Below are 18,748 nucleotides of genomic sequence, written 5' to 3'. Positions count from 1 at the left end.
AAAGGGACACTTTCTGGTTGCTATGGACAATCTTCAAATTCCAGGCAGAAAAAACTGTATTTATAATATAAAAGTGCATGCAGGGCACTGCACAGACCCCTAGGGACAAAGGGGGTGTGTAATTTTTTTATACAGTACTGTAATCTGTAAGATTACAGTACTGTGTGTGTTTGTGTGTTTTTACTTTTTTGAATTTGGTGCGGATCTCCACTCGGAGGACATCGCTGGATCCAGGGGACAAGGTAAGTAACTTCTCCCTGTGTCCTCCCTGTATCCAGCGATGTGATCCCGAGTCTGGCTCGGGGTTACCGCTTATGGTACTGATATCCCAGCCTGAGCCAGACTCGGGATTACCGCCAGGGAGGTTAAGAGCAGTACTGGAAGTAGGGGCAGACATTGTACTGAGGGTCTGCAGGATCCTGGCATTGCAAACAACTCCTACTTACAAACTGAGGGAGACAACAGTAAGGGAGAGGATGTCTACCTCTAGGAAGGGAAATTCATTCCTGTAATGCCGCGTACACACAATCGGAATTCCGGCCAGAAAAAGACAGATGAGAGCTTTTCATCAGAAAATGTGACTGTGTGTATGCTCCATCGGAATTTAGCTGTCCGAATTTCCGCCAGCCAAAAATTGATATCATGTTCTCAATTTTCCCAATGGAAATACTTTCTATCAGTGATTACGATCGTGTGTATGCAATTCCGACACGCCAAAAATCACGCATGCTCAGATTCAACTATGAGACAGAAGCTATTGGCTACTGGCTATTGAACTTCCTTTTTCTAGACCCGTCGTAGGTGTTGTACGTCACCGTGTTATAAACGATCGGAATTTGATGTGACCGTGTGTAGGAAAGACAGCTGATTTCCATCGGGAAAACCATCAGAGCTTTCGACAAAAATTTCCGATCGTGTGTATAAGAGTTATCATGGGAAAAAGGTGTCTCCACTGATGCTTTATCACCAATCCTTGCTTCTACAACAACCCAAAACTTTTAAAATCCAATTATCATTGGCAAAGAAAGTGAAGTGAAATCTTCTGAATGAAAATGGAAGTAGGTGAGAGATGTGCTAGACTCCGAAGCCACAATAGCGCACTCCCATCTTCATCAAGGTCCCCCTCTTTTGCTGTGAAGTACCAATGAGATTTTCACCCAGGCAACCTCCCCACAGGACGGCCTTCAAGATTCATGGATCTTGTTATTACAGAGGAGCAAATTTTTTTTAGCTCTATTCAAGAGAAGTTAAGAATTCACAAAGGCGTACTTATCTATGAGCACTTCTTAATGTTCCAGGGATACCAGGAATTTAATTGAAATAATTCATTTAATATAAAGAATGACTGCAGATAAAGCAATTAAACGTAGCTTAGTTTAAACATTATTTAGCTTCTTTCAGTGAACGTTCTGTATAAGGACTAAACAAAGATTTTACTTTTGCATGAAGTTCTTTAATAAGCAATGGAAGTTATTGAACGAGCTGTAAAATGCTACAATCTACTAGCTTGGAAATGATTACGTTTATAATGTCTTCTTTTCATTACTAATATGGGACTGTGGCGATGAGTAATTGTCCCTCTGTGGAGCTCCTTGAAGCAATATTTAGTTATGTGCATCTGCTCCAAACTTTCACTAACTTTTATTAAACAACAGTAAAGGACTTAGCCTCAGAAATGATTACTCCCAGACGATTCCTAATACGTACCGTTAGGAAAAGGAAAAAATAATTAGCGTATACACTGAGAGGCTTATTTATAAAGGGTGAGAGTAATTAGTGATGTACAAATCCCTCAGCATTCAGTCTGTTGGCAGGCTGACCTGTTTAGCAGGGAAGACAATTTGCCATGGATAACCTCCTAAAAGTGCTGTTATCGAGATACTTTGTTCTCCCTACCAGTACTGGGACAGGGTTGCCCAGTGCCTCAGGGCAAAAATGCAGAACTGTGACCCCTCCCACTGCTAACGTATGATGTAGAGGTGCTGCGCCAGGGGTGGCTTCCCCTCCTGCCCCCTACACCCGCATCCAGGCTCTGCCCCCTATATACATTGTCTCGAAAAATTATTCATACCCCCTGACATTTTCCATATTTTGTCATATTGCAACCAAAAACATAAATGTATTTTATTGGATTTTATGTGATAGACCAACACAAAGTGGTACATAATTGTGAAGTGGAAGGGAAATGATAAATTGTTTTCAACATTTTTTACAATAAATATCTTGAAAAGTGTGGCATTTGTATTCAGCCCTTTTACTCTGATGCCCCTCTAGTGGAACCAATTGCCTTCAGAAGTCACCTAATTAGTAAATAGAGTCCACCTGTGTGTAATCTCAGTATAAATACAGCTGTTCTTTGAAGCCCTCAGAAGTTTGTTAACCTTAGTGAACAAACAGCATTATGAAAGCCAAGGAACACACCCAGACATGTCAGAGAAAAAGTTGTGGAGAAGTTTAAAGCAGGGTTAGGTTATAAGAAAAATATTTCAAGCTTTGAACATCTCACGGAGCACTGTTCAATCCATCATCCAAAAATGGAAACAGCATGGCACAAATGCAAACCTACCAAGACACCTAAACTGACAGGCTGGGCAATGAGAGCATTAATCAGAGAGGCAGCGAAGAGGCCCATGGTAATTCTGGAGGGGCTGCAGAGATCCACAGCTCAGGTGGGAAAATCTGTCCACAGGACAACTAGTAGTCGTGCACTCCACAAATCTGGCCTTTTTGGAAGAGTGGCAAGAAGAAAGACATTTTTGAAAGAAAGCCTTATGAAGTGCAGTTGGCAGTTTGCAAGAAGCCGTGTAGGGGACACAGCAAACATGTGGAAGAAGGTGCTCTGGTCAGATGAGACCAAAATTGAACTTTTTGGCCTAAAAGCATCACCCTGGACACACCATCCCCACCTTGAAACATGGGGGTATGGGTTCACCTTCCAGCAGGACATTTACCCTAAACATACAACCAGAGCTACAATGGAATGGTTAAGATCAAAGAATAGCCCAGTCAAAGTCCAGACCTAAATCCAATTGAGAATCTGTAGCAAGACTTGGAAATTGCTGTTCACAGACACTCTCCATCCAATGTGACAGAGCTTGAGCGATTTTGCAAAGAAGAATGGGCAAAAATGTATCTCTCTAGATGTGCAAAGCTCACACTTATTGTGACACCATCACATTGTCATTTGAGTCTTTAGGACCATGTGAGGACCTTGCCAAGCAAATCAGAAGCGTCCATATCACCACAAAGGGACGTAGATACTTGAAGAAGGACCCTTCCACTCTGCAGTAAAGAAAGAATACTCAGGACCCAGCATATCAGTTGAATTAGGTAAATGGAAGATATTTTATAATTTTGTTCAAAATTGTTATTGGGGGCTTAAACAGAGGTGGGTGGGTAAACTGTATTTAGATGGTTTTCTGGAGTCAAGTTCAAAGTATCCCCCAAGTTCTACAGCAAGGATATGCAATTAGCGGACCTCCAGCTGTTGCAAAACTACAAGTCCCATCATGCCTCTGCCTCTGGGTGTCATACTTGTGGCTCTCAGAGTCTAGCTATGCCTTATGGGACTTGTAGTTCTGCAACAGCTGGAGGCCCGCTAATTGCATATCCCTGTTCTACAGCATGAGAAAAACAAAAGAGACTTGTCTGAGAGCTGGGTCAGAGTTCTTGGAGGAGCCGTGCTAAATTATTATGTGTTTGCTGAACTTTCTTTGTATTCAGTAAAAAAAATAAAAAATTGGAAAACCCCACAGTAGTAGATTTTCAAACAAAAATTTGTACAAAAATTGGTACAAAAATTTGTGTGAAAATTCTCAGTACATTCAATGGCTTGACAAATGTCATTCAAAACTAGTTCAAAGTTTTGTTTGCTTTTAACATTCAAATTTGGATCAAATGAGCGTTACCAAATGAAAACCTTACTGTTAGGAATTTGTTTTGTTCAATCTAACGTTTCCATCCTTCTCCTTATAATTTCATTTTCATCACTGTGGTCCAAAATGAATGCAGATTTGACCTCAATAACCATTGAGCCTGTATGAGCCCTCTCAATATCGGATATGGGTGGGTGGGTCTCAATACTGGAGCTCGGGAGGTGACATCACTGGTCTCCCCTCCCATCTCTACACTTCCTCAGCAAGCCGCGTCACGCAGCTTAGCAAACGGACATAGAAAGGATCTTCTGAGTGAAAGCAGGATGGCACAAATCCACATTGGCTGCCCCCTTACCAGTATCATTCAATCAGAACTCAGGGAAGGCACCACATGACTTCAGCATGCCCAATTATGCCGAGGCATGGAAAAGCCAATCCTGGGAGAGCTTGAGTAAAAAGTGGGAGCAATCTGCTGCTGAAATGCTGGACATGCTCCCCCTGCTTTTATGCTCATGCATGAGAGAAATACATAATTTTCAGTAACAGAAGCGGGGGAGTGGTGACACACATTCTTCTCATGTGTCGGCTTTTAATCCAGCAAGAAAGAGGGGAGGATTTATCAGTGCCGGATTAACTGCTTGTTGACTCGATGACTCGATGACTTGTGATCCTTTACTGTACCAGGTAGAAGGCTTAATTTTTTTTTTCATGTTTAAAATCACTTTAAAGAAGAAGTAAAGCCTCAGAAATAAAAAAATAAAGAAATAACCCCTGCAAGACAAAGGCATAATAAGCTAGTATGCATAGCATACTAGCTCATTATGAATTATTTTCCTGAGATCGAAGCCCCCCAAGCGGTCCTTGTTCCCCTCCTCCGATGCTGCCATCTATCCCAGAGTGACTTCCAAGTATCGCGGCTCCAACGCTGTGACTGGCCGGAGCCGCGATGACGTCACTCCCTGGGCATGCACGCTGGTGCCGCCACTAACGGCATAATCACTGTTACAAACGGCACGCTCTGTGCACCTGCGCCCGATGTCTACGGTGCATGCGCCGTAGACATCAGTGCAGTTAGTTCTGCATATATCTCCTATACCTTTTAGGTTTGGGAGATATTTCTTGCACCTACCGGTAAGCCTTAATCTAGGCTTACCTGTAGGTTAAAGTGGTTGTAATGGTTTTACAACCACTTTAAGGTAAAAAATGTTCCAGTACTTGTATCGCAGCCCCCTCACCCCTTAAATACTTACCTCACTCATTCCAGCACTGTGCCCCTCCGCAGAAGCTCTCTCCACCCTCACAGGACTCACTGAGAGCAGCGGGATCCATTGCATCCTGCTGCTGTCAATCAATCAACTCTTGTAAGTACAGAGCCATAGGCGTGTGCAGGGGGTGTGCCAGGTGTGCCTGGGCACACCCTAATCACTCTGTCCGGTGTCAATTCCCCCTACTGCCTGGGCCTCCTCCTCGTAGTAAATAGTGTTTACTATGCTTTGATTTGTGAACAGTAAGCCTCTCAGCACAGAGCACATGCCATTCATTCACTGTCCCATGCAGAAAAAGGCATGTGTGTTTGAGCTTTGGGGTGCACACCCTAATGCAATGAGCTGCCCACACCTATGAAGAGAGCGGGGGGGGGGGGGTGGAGCTGGAGCCGATCAGTGGTGTGCGTGCCTATAGATGCCCACAGCCTGGCTCAGAAGTAAGCTTGCATGTGCCTCCCACACAGAGAAGAGGAGGAGGCAAAATCGCTGGTGGGGGACCCCAGAAGAGGAAGATCGGGGGCCAATCTGTGCAATACAATTGCACAGAGCAAGTAAATATAACATTTATCATTTTAATTTTAAAAAAAATAAAAAAAGGGGACCTTTATAACCCCTTTAAAATGAAAATGTTAGAATGCAATTCTACTAGTGTATAGCCAGCTTAAGTATTTTGCTCCTCTGTGTTACATTTCAAAACAGGCCCCGTAATATGTATTAATTTGAATTCATACACTTTGTAGCTTAGACTTGCAGATTTGCAAAAGGATTTTTTTTTTCTCATTTCAAATATGCATGGATTATCCAGCAACACAAACAAACAATTAGTTAATGTGCAACACAGGAGCCCTGAGATGGCAAAGCACTGTGCAAACAAAACTTTTTGCCCGGCTTAGAGGACCAGGAAAACACTCCATACTATACTTAAAAGAGGAGTGTACTGGCTCATAATAGGCCCTATGATTACTACCAAACCTCTTGGCATATAAATCTGTCTTAAATTGACAGCGCTACTGAAAGGTTGGACCTAGAATTGAAAAGATAGTAGTCTCAAAGCAAATTTATGCTTTGCTCACTAAGGCAAAACAAAAGGTCCCTTTTAATGCTGATGCTAACAAAAGCACATGATCAGCTTCCCTTTGCTACCCTACTGCTCTACTCAGCCATTCAAAAAAAACAAAAAAAACAGTACTTTGGGGCATAGGGAGCAATGATAAGTAGCTTGTGGGGCCAGCACTGACCTGAGCCTACAGTGGTGAAAATAATTATTTGATCCCCTGCAGATTTTTTAAGTTTTCCCACTTACAAAGAAATTAAGGGTCTATAATTATTATTATCATAGGTGTATTTAAATGATATCAACCAAAAATCCAGAAAAAACCATTATACAAATGTTATAAATTGAGTTGCATTTCAGTGAGTAAAATAAGTATTTGATCCCCTACCAACAAACAATAATAAATAAGTTCTGGACCAGCCGCCGCAGTTATACTGTGGCAGATTGGCTCCCCTGGGTGAAATGCCGAAACTGTACATCAGTCCTTTAAGACGCTGTAGGAGGTGCGTTCTTGCCCCAGGGGCGTGCACACAAGCCCGCAGCGCGTGCTCGCAGCGTGTGCCCAGCGGGCATGATCGCTGGTGACAGAGCGAGAACCAGGATCTATGTGTGTAAAACACACAAATCCTGGTTCTCTCAGGGGAGAGGAGACAGATTGTGTGCCCATACTAAGTATGAACACCGATCTCTCTCCTTCCCTAGTCAGTCTCATCCCGCTACAGTTAGGACACACCTAGGGAACACAGTTAACCCCTTGATCGCCCCATAGTGTTAATCCCTTCCCTGTCATTTATACAGAAATCAGTGAATTTTTATAGCACTGATCGCTGTATAATTGTTACTGGTTTCAAAAATGGGTCAAAAGTGTCCAATTTGTCCGCCGCAATATCACAGTCCCGATAAAAATCGCAGATCACCGCCATTACTAGTAAAAAAAAATAATAATAAAAATGCCATAAATCTATCCCTGATTTTGTAGATGCTATAACCTTTGCGCAAACTAATCAATATACGCTTATTGCAATTTTTTTTTACCAAAAATATGTAGAAGAATACATATCGGCTTAAACCAAGGAAAAATTGGGGTATTTATTATAGCAAAAATTAAAAGACATTGGGGTTTATTTACTAAAGCTGAAGAGAGAAAAGTCAAGCTTGCTTCTGCATAAAAACCAATCAGCTTCCAGGTTTTATTGCCAAAGCTTAACCAGTTCCCGACCAGCGCACGCCGATATACGTCGGCAGAATGGCACGGGCAGGCATATTGGCGTACAGGTACATCCAATCTTTAATGCCACCCTGCCATTGCGAGCGCGCCTGCTGGTCGGGACCCCCGTGAGTCCGGTCGCGGGTCCCGCGGACTCGATCGCCGCGGGCATAACCGCGATCGTCTCACGGGGTGGCTGAACGGAGAGATGCCGTTGTAAACAGCATCTCCCCGTTCTGCCTAGCAACAAGTGACGCTGATCTCTGCTCCATGTGATTAGAGCAGAGATCAGTGTTCACTAAATGAAAGCCCAGCCCCCAACAGTTAGTAACACACCCCTAGGAACACTTAACCCCTACACTGCCACCCACTGGTTAACCCCTTCACTGTCAGTGTCATTTACACAGGAATCACTGCATTTGTATAGCAGTGATTGCTGTATAAATGACAATGGTCCCAAAAATGTGTCAAAAATGTCTGATGTGTCCGCCATAATGTCGCAGTCACAATAAAAATCGCTGATCGCCGCCATTACTAGTAAAAAAAAAATATTAATAAAAATGCCATAAAACTATCCCCTATTTTGTAAACGCTATAACTTTTGCGCAAACCAATCAATAATCGCTTATTGCAATTTTTTTTAACAAAAATATGTAGGAGAATACGTATCGACCTAAACTGAGGGAAAAATATGTTTTTTTATATATTTTTGGGGGATATTTATTATAACAAAAAGTAAAAAATAATGCGTTTTTTTCAAAATTGTCGCTCTATTTTTTTTTATAGTGCAAAAAATAAAAAACGCAGGGGTGATCAAATACCACCAAAAGAAAGCTCTATTTGTGGGAAAAAAAGGATGTCAATTTTGTTTGGGACCCACGTCGCATGACTGCGCAATTGTCAGTTAAAGCGACGCAGTGCCGAATCGCAAAAAGTGGTCTGGTCTTTGGCCAGCAAAATGGTCCGGGGCTGAAGTGGTTAAATGAACAAGCTGAAGTTAGAAGCTGATTGGCTACCATGGACAGCTGCACCAGAATCTGAGTGCTCCAGTTTTAGTAAATCTACCCCATTGTGTTTTTTTCAAAATTCTCGCTTTTTTTTGTTTACAGCCCAAAAAATAAAAAATGCAGAGTTGATCAAATACCAACGACCATACAATTGTCAGTTAAAGCGAAGCAGTACCGTATCGCAAAAAATAGCCAGGTCATTGAGCAGCCAAATCTTCTGAGGCTGAAGTGGTTAAGCATTCTTAAAATCTTTGCTCCTGAAAAAACCGCTGTTTTAAAAACTTTTTTTTGCATTCATACATGTTCCCTGGGGCAGTATCCGGGTCCCGAAACACTTTCTATGGCAATAACTTGCATATAAAACTTTAAAATTAGCACTTTTTTTTTTATTTGTGTCCGATAGACTTTAACTGTTTTCACACAAATGCTTTGTCTGTTCGCAAGTTCTGGTGGGAACAAAACCGGGGAGGGGGAGTTGAACACCCCTACCAAAGAACTGTGAAAGGACATCAGGGACAAGATTGTAGACCTACACAAGGCTGGAATGGGCTACAAGACCATCAGCAAGAAACTTGGTGAGTAGGAGACAATTATTTGCAAATGGAATAAATACAAAATCACCCTCGGTTTGGAGCTCCATGCTGGATTTAGCCTCACGGGGTAAGGATGATCCCTTGGTGAGGGATGGGCTGACCATGAAAAAAGTAAGGAATCAGCCCAGAACTATACGGGAGGAGCTTGTGAATGATCTCAAGGCAGTTGGGACCACAGTTACCAAACAAACCATTGGTAACACAATCCGCCGCCATGGATCGAAATCCTGCAGTGCCCACAAGGTCCTCTTCCTCAAGAAGGCACATGTACAGGCTTGTCTGAATTTTGCCAATAAACATCTAAATGATTCAGAGAAAGATTGGGAGAAAGTGCTGTGGTCAAATGAGACCAAAATTGAGCTCTGTGGTATTAACTCAACTTGTCGTGTTTGGAGGAAGAAAAATGACCCTAAGAACACCATCCCTACAATTAAGTGCAGAGGTGGAAACATGATACTTTGGGGCTGTTTCTCTGCTAAAGGTACAGGCCCACTTTGCTGCAATGAGGGGTCAATGGACGGGCCCATGCATTGTAAAATATTGAATGAGAACAAAGAAGATGGGTCGTGGATGGGCCGTCCAGCATGACAATGATCCAAAACATAATGCCAAGGCAACAAAGGAGTGGCTCAAGAAGAAGCACATTATGGTCATGCAGTGGCCTAGCCAGTCTCCAGACCTTAATCCTATAGAACATTTATGGAGGGATCTGAAACTTCAAGTTGCCAAGCAACAGTCAAGAAAACTTAAGGGTTTAAAAAAAACTGTAAAGAAGAGTGGACTCCTGAGATGTGTGAAAAACCAGGTAACCATCTACAAGAAACGTCTTACCTCTGTGCTTGCCAACAAGGGTTTCTCCACCAAGTACTAAGTCATGTTTTGCTTGGGGATCAAATAGTTATTTTACTCACTGAACTGCAACTCAGTTTATAACACTTGTATCATTTTTAAATTTTTTTGGAGGCGTTTGGTTGGTATTCTGTCTCTATCATTTAAAATACACCTATGATAACAAAGTGGGCAAACTTACAAAATCCGCAGGGGATCAAATCATTATTTTCTCCACTGTATTTAGATTAAAATGTATCGACATTTCAGAATTATTATGTAATATTGCAGTTTACTAGAAGTGATGTTACAAATCGCATTAGATTTGCTGATCTGTATGACAATTCAAAGCAAAGCCACTCACTTTAAAGCAGATTTGCAGGCATAAAAACTTTTAATTGGATATATTTCTCAATATCCACAAAAGATATAAGTTGCCAGGATTGTCTAGTGCTTCTGCTCCTCATTCTAGCATCCTGCTTTTGGCTGTGACATTCTCCTTGTCTGTCTGTCCACCTGCAAGGTGATTGATGTTGCCAGACTCTGTGTGGACACCAAACCTGATACACGTCAGCCAAGCCTGCAGTCTCATGCTTGTGGTAGAATGTACAATACCTGATCAGGATACTTGTCTCCCTGCTTTACTAGATTGGATTTCCTTGTGTATGACCTCAGAACGGATATTGATTATTCTCTAAACTCTGCCTGCCTTTTATTTGGACTGTCATTGAACCACTCTGCCTGTCTGCCAACCGCAAGTACCTGTTTGCTTTGCTCGGTTTGCACCTGACCTGGCGTGGTGGCCAGGCACTATAGCATTGTGTATAAGTCCTGGGGGCAACCGAGTACCGGTAGGCCTGTTTGCCCTATGGGAATGGGGGCTGCTAAAGGTGAAGAACCTTTGTAAATCCAATTATTACCTTGTAAAGTAAATGATATCATCACTGTGATGTACATAGCCTGTGCAGAGAGCAGAGCCATGGGAGGGTCCCAGAAGGCTCCATCCATTACAGGCTGCTTGCAGAAAACTTCAGGAGGGGGTGGACACAAGACCAGTTATCCTACACAAGGAGAGAGAGCAGCAGTGACTGGTCTTTATTACAGGAATCTCCTGTAAAGTCCTTGTAAAGTATCACACTGGATTACTGCACAGGTCTGGAAGAAATACACAAGGCACCCCAACATTCAAGGAAGAATACACATGACGCCTGTATTTAAACACTATTTTCTTATTACAGAGATCAGGTTTAAATAGTAATCATAGTTTAAAATATGGCTTCAGTCTCCCTCTGTTACCCCCTTGCATGCTGCAGGGCTGCAGACTAAACGTTATTGCAAATACACAAATAAAATACATATATGGAGGCAGTATCATGCTCTCAATCTTTTGCTGGCTGGAATTTGGCCAGCAAAAGTCCGATGGAGCATACACACGGTTGCATTTTCTAATGCAAAACTCTCATTGGTCTTTTGCGGGCTGACATTCCAAGCGTGTACTGTCCCTGATTTCAAGGGACTGTCCCTGATTTGGAACAATGTCCCTCTGTCCCTCTTTTCCCCTCATTTGTCTCTCATTTTGATCTGATCTATATAACTGTATATAAAATGCACTTTTTATCTTTTAAAAAGTGTTTCCCAGTGCTAAACCTTTCATCCAGTTTTTAAATTCCTGCATTCGTAAATTTCAAAAAACCAGTGTAAAGGAATAGTAGTGGTAAAAAAAGCACTTGTGGGTTTAACTAATATTTTTTTTGTATAATTCTCCTTTAAGAGGGTCTGACAAGGGGGGTGCCCTATGCCTACATACTTTTGCTAATAGGTGTCCCTCATTCCCATCTCAAAAAGTTTCTTACAGATCCTGTGAATGGACAGTGAAAGAAGAAGCAGCTAAGTGATTAACTCATCCCTCTGTCACTCCGATCTCTCCATCTATCAGCATGTCCATTGTTAGCACTGCAGGATAACTAATTGACTTCCCTCTCTTGTTGGAGCACTGCTGTACAAGTAGTGTGAAAGGGTGACCATGACAATGTCAGGTTCCTACACTGCTGACATTAAAATAAATACATGTATTAATTTGTTAATGAATAAAGAGCTGCATTAATTTGTGTCTTTTAACATTGTTACATTAAAATGCATGCTGTTCTAATAAAAGCCTCCTATAGTGCTAAGTGTTTGCACAAGTATGCAGGGTCTGAAAGATTTTATAATTAAAAAATATATATATATTAATAATAATTAGGGTGGAAGTTGAGTTGTTTATTTATTTTCATTTGTATCAATCTTTACTACTAATTGTACTCTCTGCTTTACATTATTGCTCTGTGCTCAGGATTTTTTGCATTAGGGCCTCATTCACATCTCTCGATTTTTTATTATGATTTTGGTTAAGTTATTTGCACGCAATTTCACATGCCACACATAGAACAGTCCATTTAGTTCATGGGCTGCACTATGCACGTTTGTGTCCCAAAATAAAGCTCATGCACCTTTTTGGGTGACAAGTGTAGCGCTTTTTTAAAACTTTTCACCACGTGATCACTTAATGCCACGTTCGTGGCAGAATCACATTGCATTTGGGGTGCCATTAAAGAATAATGGCACCCAAAGGCGTGACACAGGTACTGGAGGGCTGATTGTGCCTGTGCTCCGAAATCGCTGGAAAACACGGCAAGTTTTTAAAACAGGGCTACTCTTTTCACCTAAAAAGGAGCATAAGCTTAATTATGGGTGACAAGCGCACATAGGGTAGTCTATTCTATGAGTGACATGAAAAACCGCGTGCAAATTACTCAATCAAAACCACAAGCGGGAATGCTTGTTTCCGCTACAGAAAAGTGTAAATGTAGCATTTTAATCTCAGTCCATTTTGGGGTTACAGTGTGGAGCACAGAGGTGGTATCCTCCTGGGGAGCGGAACCACCATACCCACCACCATTCACAGGAAGAGGTTCGAATGATGTTGGGCGCTTTTTAACCTCCAAGACTGATGACATCTAGTGGTGGAAATTAATTACTGTAGAGGACAGCACCATAGAGGAGGTAAGTATTGCAGACAGGGTTTTTTTTTTCAGAAATGCTGGAGCCGTGCTTATTTGATTGAAACTGAAAGCTGCTGCATAGTAGACAATGACAGCAGACTCACTGTTTTTTTTGTCAAAGCTTAACTGAACAAGCTGAAGTTAGAAGCTGATTGGCTGCACCATATTTTGCACTCTCCAGTTTTAATAAATGAACCCCAGTATTGCCTGGATTGTAAATGCATGTTATATAATGGAGAATATAGAGGAACAGACTTGAGACTCCCCATTTGTAGTTGAAGAAGGCTCCAGGAATAGCAGTGACACAACGGGAACTGTAGCAGTGACCTATTGTCACTCTTGAAGCATAGCTCCCCACTGTCCCTGATTTCAAGGGACTGTCCCTGATTTGGAGCAATGTCCCTCTGTTTCTTGTTCCCCTTCATTTGTCCCTCATTTTGGTCTGATCTACACAGTTGTATATAAAATTACATTTTTATGTTTCAAAAAGTGTTTCCCAGTGCTAAACCTTTCATCGGAAATTCTAAATCGGTGCATTTGTAAATTTTAAAAGCCAATATAAAGTAATAGTAGCTTTTTTAGAAAAAAAAAGCTCAAGTTGATTTAATTAACCTTTTGTTTTGGTTAATTCTCCTTTAAGAGGGTGTAGCAGGGGGCGTGTCCTAAGCCTACATATGTTGGCTAGATCATTCCCATCTAAAAATATAGGGAGGTATGCTTGAAGTGTTTAGAGCAGGGATATGCAATTAGCGGACCTCCAGCTGTTGCAGAACTACAACTCCCATGAGGCATAGCAAGACTCTCACAGCCACAAGCATGACACCCAGAGACAAAGGCATGATGGGACTTGTAGTTTTGCAACATCTGGAGGTCCGCTAATTGCATATCCCTGGTTTAGAGTATTACAAGATGCTAGAGAGTTACTCTACCAGACTCTACCTAAAAATAAAATCTTTGGGTGAAGTAACCCTTTAAAGCTGAACTCTGGGGGCAAAAACATATATTTAAATATACCCAATAACCACAAAGATTATATGTCCACTTTGTCTGTCTCAAAGGCCTTTGTGTAAACCCAGTTATTACCTTAAAAAGGGTACCAGTGACATTATCACTGTGCCGTATACACTGATCAGCCATAACATTAAATTCACTGACAGGTAACGTGAATAACCTTAATGATCTTGTTAGACTGGCATCTGACAGTTGGTGGGTTTATATTAGGCAGCAAGTGAACATGTTGTCCATTAAGTTGATGTTTTGAAAGCAGAAAAAACAGGCATGGCAGATTGTTGTGGATGGGGCTGCATAGCCGCAGACCAGTCGGGGTGCCCATTCTAACCTGTGTCTACAGCCAACAGTGCCTACCATGAGCAACATGAGCATCAAAAATGGGCAATGGAGCAATGGAAGAAGGTGGCCTGGTCTGATGAATCACATTTTCTTTTATATCATGTGGGTGGCCGGGTATGTGTGCGTCACTTACCTGGGGAAGAGATGTCTCCAGGATGCAGTATGGGAAGAAGGAAAGACGCCGGAGGCAGTGTGATGCTTTGGGCAATGTTCTGCTGGGAAACCTTGGGTCCTGCCATTCATGTGGCTGTCATTTTGACCAAACCACCTACCTAAACATTGTTGGTGACTAAGTACACCGCTTCACGGAACTGGTGTTCCCTGACGGCAGTGGTCTCTTTCAGCAGACCCTGCAAAATTGGTTCAAGAATGGTTTTAGGAGGTCAACAACTAGTTTGAGATGTTGACTTGACTTCCAAATTCTCCAGGTCTTAATCCAATCAAACTTCTGTGGGATGTGCTGGAAAAACAAGTGAGTTCCATGGAGGCCCCAACTCGCAACTTACAGGACTTAAAGGATCTGCTATTGGCAGGGTAGTGCCTATTGGCAGGGTAGTGCCAGATACCACAGCACACCTTCAGCGGTCTAGTGGCATCCATACTTGATGGGTCGGGGCTGTTTTGGCAATAAAATGGGGAGCTATACAATATAAGCTAGGTGGTTAATATGTTATAGCTGATCGTGTATAGCCCTTTGCAGAGAGCAGAGCTGTGGGAGGGACACAGGAGGCCCCACCCACTACAGGCTGCCTGCAGAAAACTACAGGAGGGGTGGAGACAAGACTAGTCACCCTGCATAAGGAGAGAGCAGCAGTGATCGGTCTTTATTACAGGAAGCTCCTGCAAAGAGGTAAAGTTTTACACTGGATTCCTGCACAAATCTGGAAGAATTACACAAAGCACACCAGATTCAAGAACATACATGCCATACATGCCACCCTATTAGATAGTAAGCTCTTCTGAGCAGGGCCCTCTTAAGTATTGTAACTGTATTGTCTCCTTTTTTTATTGTAAAGTGCTGCGTAAATTGCTGGCGCTATATAAATCCTGAATAATAATAATAATATATAACAATAATATTATTGTAAATAATAATAATAATAATAATATATAACATATAACAAACATACAACATTTGCTTATACTGGTGTTCCGTTTTAACTCAAATTTCTGAACAACTGCCATAAAAAATATATATATCCCATTTATATTCTCAGTTAAACCTCTATAAATATCATACAAATAATTGTAACGGCATTAATATACTAATAAAATGCATTAATATCATGATAAGAACATTATAAACACAGATTATTTTCATGACTTTAGATACACCAGAGTCTCTGTATCTGTATTTTTTTGTACAGCTGCAGCTATTCAGAAGCTGTGGAACTGCAAGGAGCAGCAAGACCAAACTAGAAACTATTAATGCATGTTGGATCTTGCCGCTGCATTTGGCGGCACCACAGTGACTTCATTTACAGGTTTTCCACTCAATAATGCTGTGCAAAGAAGTTAACGTGTAACACGCAGAGATCCACAACATCCAATAAGCTGTAGTGAAATCAGATCAGCGAAAAATTCATTCTGGTTGGCTGATGTCTGGCACCACACTTTATTTCTTGCTTTACATAAACAAACCTGTTTATGGCCAATCCATACAATAGGTTCTGGCAAATCTCAGCACCTGATGTTCTCCTACAAGTACTAGCAAGCCCAGTCCGATGCTGGGAGTGTATGCTGGAACTTGTAGTCGTAGGCTAGTATAATAAAAGTAATAGGGATCAACTGAATCTTGTTTTCATAAAGCAAGTAGGTTGGCTGGGTAGGTAGGCTACCTCCAAAATCGATCCTAAGCAAAAATCTCAAAGGTTAACTCTTTAGTTGCAGCAGTAGAGTAACTGTAATTAATACAGTTTTTTAAATCTTATATTAAGAAATATAATATAATATAATATATATATATATATATATATATATATATATATATATATATATATATATATATATATATATATATATATATATATATGTTAAAAGTAATGTGCAAAAATCCATAGTAGCCAATTCCATATAGGCAACTAACTGGTTCTCATGAAATTACTATGCCTTTAATATAATCACTGCTTTTTTCACTGCCTTATCAATCTGACCACAAATATTATAATCTGATTGTACAATCTCCTTAAGGCCTGGTTCACATTATTGCATTGCTGTAATGCACACATTTGTGCATGTTTCCGCAACACGCAGTAACACACTTTACTCACATTGGTGCGATGCGGTGCCATTCATTCAGAATGGCACTCCAGCATACCCTGCCAATGAATGTGCACCACGAGCGTCAACGCACTGATGTGCATTGGGGTGCATTGATCCGGTTTCTGAAACATTGCCATGCGTTGCTAGCTCATTCATTTTAAATGGGCTGCTAATGGATTGCACATTAATTCATGTAAAAAAAAAAACTAAAAAAAAGGCACGTGCAATAACGCAACATATGGACCTGGCCTTAGAATAAAGTGCATGGGTCCATGCTATTGGATATACATTGAACAGACACATTTTTGTACTACATACTTTTTTGAATATGTAAAGGACACTCTTACAAGCTTGATTGTTCAGATGTGGTGGAACAACAAGTCCTATCAATCCAGAACAGACACACCCTGAAGGATATCGCGGGACTAAGGCCCTGTACACACTATTCGATTTTCTGCAGATTTTTGTCTTCAGATTTACCAAAACCATATAATATGAGGTCAAATCTTAAGAGTTTCAATTTGTATGCAATCAGGCAGCCCCTTCCACTACATGGTTTTGGTAAATCTGAACACAAAAATCTGCAGAAAATGTAATATGAATAATGGGGTCTAAGTCTATAACAGCAACAGGCTGCCTAATCTTAGTTTCAAGTCTACAGACTGAATCATTAGCAAAAGAGGGAAAAAAAACAGATAGTTCATTTCAAGACACCAATGTAAATGCATGTTAGAAGATGAAGAGAGATACTTTTCTGACTCTACCTGTTTCAGTGTAGCGAGGTCGGCTCCGTTCTCTCTGGTAGTAGATGAAATCCAGGCAGTTCTCGTTCTCCACAATGCCACTATAGCACAGGTCTGCCACCAGTGTGAGCGCTTTCATACAGATCTCCTGCTCCCTGTCTCCAGGCATTTCCTACCACCATCCTTGTGAAGCCGGGAGCTTGGGTTGCTCTGCTGGACCTCTCTCCACCCCTCCCCACCCAAGACGGCAGAGAGGGCAAGTTGCAGCTTTTGATGTGGCTGCGTAACGAGGGGCTGAGGAACAGTTCACTGTCACTGAACACACAGCTCACACCCACCGTATTCCCAGGAGCTCACTCCTAGTCCAACTCCCAGTCGATGACAGCTGACTGAACTCTTTACCGATAACACCTCCAAGAACTACTCCCAACTGAAATAAAGAGTTGACTAAAGAAAACTCTACAGCAAACTCTTCAACTGGTCCTCAAAACTCAATATGTTCTTCTCCAAAACACCCTGTGTTGACTGTTAACATCCTTATCTCTAAATTTCATATAACATAGTCAAATGAGCTCCTCACTCTTGAAAACCCAAAAGTCACTCTTGAAAACCAAAAAGTCACGCTTTCCTAAAATATTCATACCCAACTCTCTAAAGCTAATTGGGTGAGCTCACTTCCCACTTGACACTCAAGCACTCTTAGCACTCAACTGACCACCAGCCACCTGGACTCTTTAGAGGTCATGTCCAACTTGGGTGCTTTGGCCTACCCACCCAACTAAACCAAGCTCTGCTCACACCCAAAGGAATCCGCCTGCCTTTCTATGAATACGAGCTGCTATCTTAGAGCTCACCTTCCTCACTTTGCAGAAGGGACCAGCTCCACCTCTCAGGCTGCCAAGATGAAGACTAAGAAAGTGAGCTTTCTCTGCTCATCCCCTCCCTCCCTTTCTCTCTCTGCCGCTCTCTCTGTAGCAGATTTACCGAAAATCCTTTAATGTGAGTTCATAAGCTACATACAACAAACAAGGGAGAGGAGTCAAGAACCTGATACTCTCTTACATGCAAACTGGAATAAAGGCAAGTCTCTCTAGACTTCTGAGCAGCTCCTTATGGTCTCCTCTCCAAGTTTTGCATTGCCTGTAGCTGGAGGTTTGGTGTGGATGGAATTAACAGCCTTCAGCACTGCCATCCTCCGACTCCCTGCGCTCTCTGTGTGATAGAAGCTAGTTTTCAGGATGTGTTTCTGATGCTGAGCTCTTACAAAGACTGATGTGGATGGGAGGAGGGGTGTGGAGCAAGCTATATAGCTCTACGAGCTGCCTGCCTCTACAACGCTCCCGTTATTCACTACCAGTTTGCATTTGCTCTTAGGGAAGAACTCTGCTAACCTGGAAACATAATATAAAATAAGCTCAACTCACACGAGGATTAGGATCTTTTTTTTCAAAAATTTGACTATAATGTCAAGTCCCATTGAAAATAACTCTGGAATAAGGATCCATATCCTGGTGTGTTAGCTT

The 18,748-nt window shown here is 41.7% G+C and overlaps 1 protein-coding gene across 4 annotated transcripts in view; it reads right to left on the bottom strand.

Annotated features, from left to right (window-relative positions):
* SYT9 (synaptotagmin 9) overlaps positions 1 to 18,489 on the bottom strand; it is a 298,848-nt gene extending 280,359 nt beyond the window's left edge. For all 4 annotated transcript variants that reach the window (XR_013263751.1, XR_013263752.1, XM_077460915.1 and 1 more), the window contains exon 1: positions 17,247 to 18,489. Coding sequence is in view for 2 of the 4 variants with exons in the window: in XM_077460915.1 (XP_077317041.1) it covers positions 17,247 to 17,394 (148 nt within the window). In the remaining 2 variants the exon portion in view is untranslated. The remainder of the gene's footprint in view (positions 1 to 17,246) is intronic.
* Between the last annotated feature and the right edge of the window lie 259 nt (positions 18,490 to 18,748).

This window comes from Lithobates pipiens, unplaced genomic scaffold (assembly GCF_037356315.1).
Source record: "Lithobates pipiens isolate NorthernLeopardFrog02 unplaced genomic scaffold, aLitPip1_a1.2 Scaffold_10, whole genome shotgun sequence".
Lineage (NCBI taxonomy): Eukaryota > Metazoa > Chordata > Amphibia > Anura > Ranidae > Lithobates > Lithobates pipiens.
This window is presented reverse-complemented; position numbering and strand designations above follow the sequence as displayed.